The 3,412-nt window shown below is 50.5% G+C and overlaps 1 protein-coding gene across 1 annotated transcript; it reads right to left on the bottom strand.

Moving 5' to 3' along the window:
• Positions 1-262: 262 nt before the first annotated feature.
• On the bottom strand, positions 263-877 carry LOC137815790 (uncharacterized). The gene has a single exon (XM_068618902.1). It carries the CDS (start codon positions 875-877, stop codon positions 263-265), a length of 615 nt encoding a protein of 204 aa, XP_068475003.1.
• Between the last annotated feature and the right edge of the window lie 2,535 nt (positions 878-3,412).

Here is a 3,412-nt window from a genome sequence, read left to right as displayed (position 1 = left end):
CGAGTTCAAAGCAGTGAGTGAACGGTTAAGCCCGAGGAATTGCTAAGTTAATTTGTTTAAGCGAGTTCTACCGGTTATGTTGGTTAATCACACAGCGAGTAAGAGGCGTTTGAGGCACGATATTAGAAAACAACATCTTAAGCAGAAGAAGTTATATAAAGCAATATCAGTTCAAGTACATACGAAGAAGAATTACATATAAAGTTCTTACAAATAGAAATAAGCGCCAAGTTTCAAAAAACAAGATGATGTAGGGAGGCGATTAATCTTCAGAGGGCACGATCTTCCCATCCACCACCTCGTTGCAAATTGATACCATGGAGAGATCGAGCTCGGGATATTGGCACGAGACTTGCTCCAAAGCGGCGTCGAACCCGGCAGAAAGGACTTGGGCGGAGCTTTGCTCAAGCTCTTGAGCTTGTTTCTTCAGCTCGTCAGTTTGTTTCTTCAGCTCTTCGGTTTCTTCACGAGCCCGAGCAAGTTCCTCAGCAGCCTTTTTTATTTCCTCCCGAGCCTGAGCCAGCTCTGCAGTGATCTTCGTGGCCTCCTCTCGAGCTTTGGCGAGCTCAGCCACGGTGTCGTCCCTCTCCTTTTCAACTTTCCCGAGGAGCACCTCCCGATCTGCTAACCTCTTTTCAAGGTTTTCCACCTTGGTTGCATCTGCTTTCATCGCAGCCTCCAAGTTGGCCACCTTGAGCCTGTAAGGTAAAAGCTTGCTCTCCAGCTCGATTTTCTCTTGGGCTTGGAGGTGCAGTTTTTGGCGCAGATCGGAGGCCTCCTTGCGCGCGCCTCTTAGTTCAGCATCCATGGCGTCCTCCAGCCTTGAATGGTCGATTTCCGCCATCATCAGGTTGCAAGAGAGCTTCTCCGCCTCCATCCTTATTAGGCGGTTTGAATCCTTAAGCGCTGCATTCTCATCTTAGAGCTTCTTGTTCGAGTCCTTCACAGCCTTCGATATAATTGAGGGGAGATCCTCTGCCATCATCTTCAGCTTGGCTGTGAAGGGTCCCAAGACCTCTTCGATGGAGGATGGGAGGCTCGAGGTTGTTGCTGAAGGAGGCGCTGGGGGAGCTTGGTGCTGACTTTCACCACCACCCTCTTGACTTTGAAGGGCGAGGGGGGCTTCTTGGCGTGGTGGTGAAGTCGGAGACTCTGTTATCAGGTTCGGCGAGTTATGACCACCCTCATTTCCTCCTGGTGCGACCCCAGCGATAGAGGTGGTTGAAGGAGGACCCTCTCCAGCAGATACGAATGGCGTGGAGGCGCTTGGAGGGTTCTCAATAAAATTGGGGTCGCTGCTTTCAACCACAAGGGGCGCGACAGCCAAGGGTGTTGCTTGGACTGGTTGTGTTGGAGCTGGAGGTGAGGGCGGCGTTGGAGTTGGGAGTGCAGGTGGTGAAGAGGGAGCCACCCTTGTCCTCTTGGTGACGAGGCCATCTTCAGTCGCCTCGTCATCTTCTTCTTCTTGTACCACTTGAGGAGTTTTCCTCTTTGGCTTCCTCAAGACAAGCTTTTTTCTTTGAGGGGCGGGTAGTACCCCGGAAGAGGTTGCACCTCGGGGCGGTGTTTTGTCTTGAGTAGCGGCGATCGCCACCACCGGGTTAGGCACAGTTTGGGAGCCCGCCGCTAGTTTGTGGGATCGGGCGATCGCCTTCAATTCTGCTAATTTCCCCTTTCCCAACATGTTATATGCATGAGGTAAATCACGGTTGAGCAACCAAAACAGAATCAGATAATACAAACACATTTATGCAGGGACAACATAAGCAATACATAGATGGAAAGATCAGAGTCAACACAGAGTAATAGAATACCAAAGCAGAGCGGGGAAGACGCTAAGTTAAGTATTAACTTGAAGTGAAGGACTTGGTGTGGAGGTAGGAGCTAACCTATGTGTATTTCGAGTTGGCTTTCGAAGAACTCGTAGGGAATGATCGAGGCAGTGGGGAAGGTAATGTTGGCGGCAGCTACGCTATTCCAGAAGAGGCAAAGGTCCTTGTCCAATTCCCCCATGTTGTCAGGGCTCCTTGGTCTTCTGAAGCTGTCCTTAGCGTCCTTGTCCCCCTTATGTACCCAATATAAAGGGAAGTCGTCGAGTAGTGAAGGATCTTGGTCGTTTTGGCACACCTTCACGAACTTCCCCTTCCAGTCTTTGTAAGACTGCTGGAAGATTGAGAAGATGGATCTCTCAGCAATCCCGTTCAGACTGACCCAGAGGCGATCTCCAAGGTTTTTTGCCTCGAATAAAAAGAGAAAGACGTCGACTGATGCTGGTAAACGCCCAGCTGTTGGGATGAAGCTGGGCGGGGGCGATGTTGAGCTCGGTTAACAGCTCTCTCTCGAAGCGAGTAAAAGGAAGCCTAAGCTTCACTTTCTTGAACACGGTGGTGTAGATGAAGCAGAACAACTCGTCGTTGCTCCCCTTGTCGTCCGCACAGACCGGTTCACCCGGGAAGCAGGGCAGCACGACAACCTTGCTATCATGTTCTTTATGGAAGGAAAGGTCGGGCTTGTCTCCTTTCCTCAATCGGTGCACGCCCAGCTCGGTGTTTATTGAAGAAGTCTCTTTTAGCAAGGTTAGGGTGGCCCAAGGATAGAGTTCTTCGTAGTCTCGTGGAGGAAGGGAAGCCTCTCCAGCGACTGGCGGAGTTGCCTGAGCGAGGTTGGCGTGAGAAGTTGCAGGCCTCTCAGCCTAGGTAGAAGGAGCACGAGATGCTCGTGGTGGGTTATGCGCTGGTGGAGGATTTGCCCCAGGAGCAACCCTACGCGCTTGGGGTGGAGGGTTTCGCGACAAAGGAGGAGGGTTCGCGGTGGACTTCGTGTGAGCCATCGCAGGAACTGCAAAGGGAAAATGAAAAGGGATGAAACGGAGCCAACAGAACGACTCGATTGAGGACGAAGAAGACAGGATGAGCGAAAAAGGGTTCGCTGGGATAAATGTTACGAAGAACGAAGCTCTAGGTTACGAGAAAAGGAGAAAAGGAAAAAACAACCCACAACGTATACTCCAGACAGATAATGGATGATGCGAATCGGTTAAAATGCAGCAAATATCAACAGAAGAAGTAAAAGGGGTACCTTTTTGTGATCGGATGAGCGTTGAAGAGAGTTGGAGATTGAGAGAGTTGAGAATCTTCGTGGGTTGCAGAGGAAACACTTACAACGTTTGAGAGTGCAGAAAGATGATGGAACAGTGGAAGTGCAAGGGGTTTAAGGGTTTTTCGAACGTTTTCGGAAGCGCAAACGACAGATGAAGATGACCGTTGATGAAGCCATGTGTCGAGCGATTAAAAAAGGGGGTTTGGTGGAGCGTCAGAAAGGCAGAGGGTACGGACTTACGGAAATCCGTACCAGCGCCACGTAGATCGACGGTGACGTGATCTCTTAGTCTTTTCGCTGGACAAGTCTCCGC

The sequence above is a fragment of the Phaseolus vulgaris genome, chromosome 1 (assembly GCF_000499845.2).
Source record: "Phaseolus vulgaris cultivar G19833 chromosome 1, P. vulgaris v2.0, whole genome shotgun sequence".
In the NCBI taxonomy this organism is placed as follows: Eukaryota; Viridiplantae; Streptophyta; class Magnoliopsida; order Fabales; family Fabaceae; genus Phaseolus; species Phaseolus vulgaris.
The sequence above is the reverse complement of the archived record's forward strand: the minus strand, read 5'-3'. Positions and strand labels throughout refer to the sequence as shown.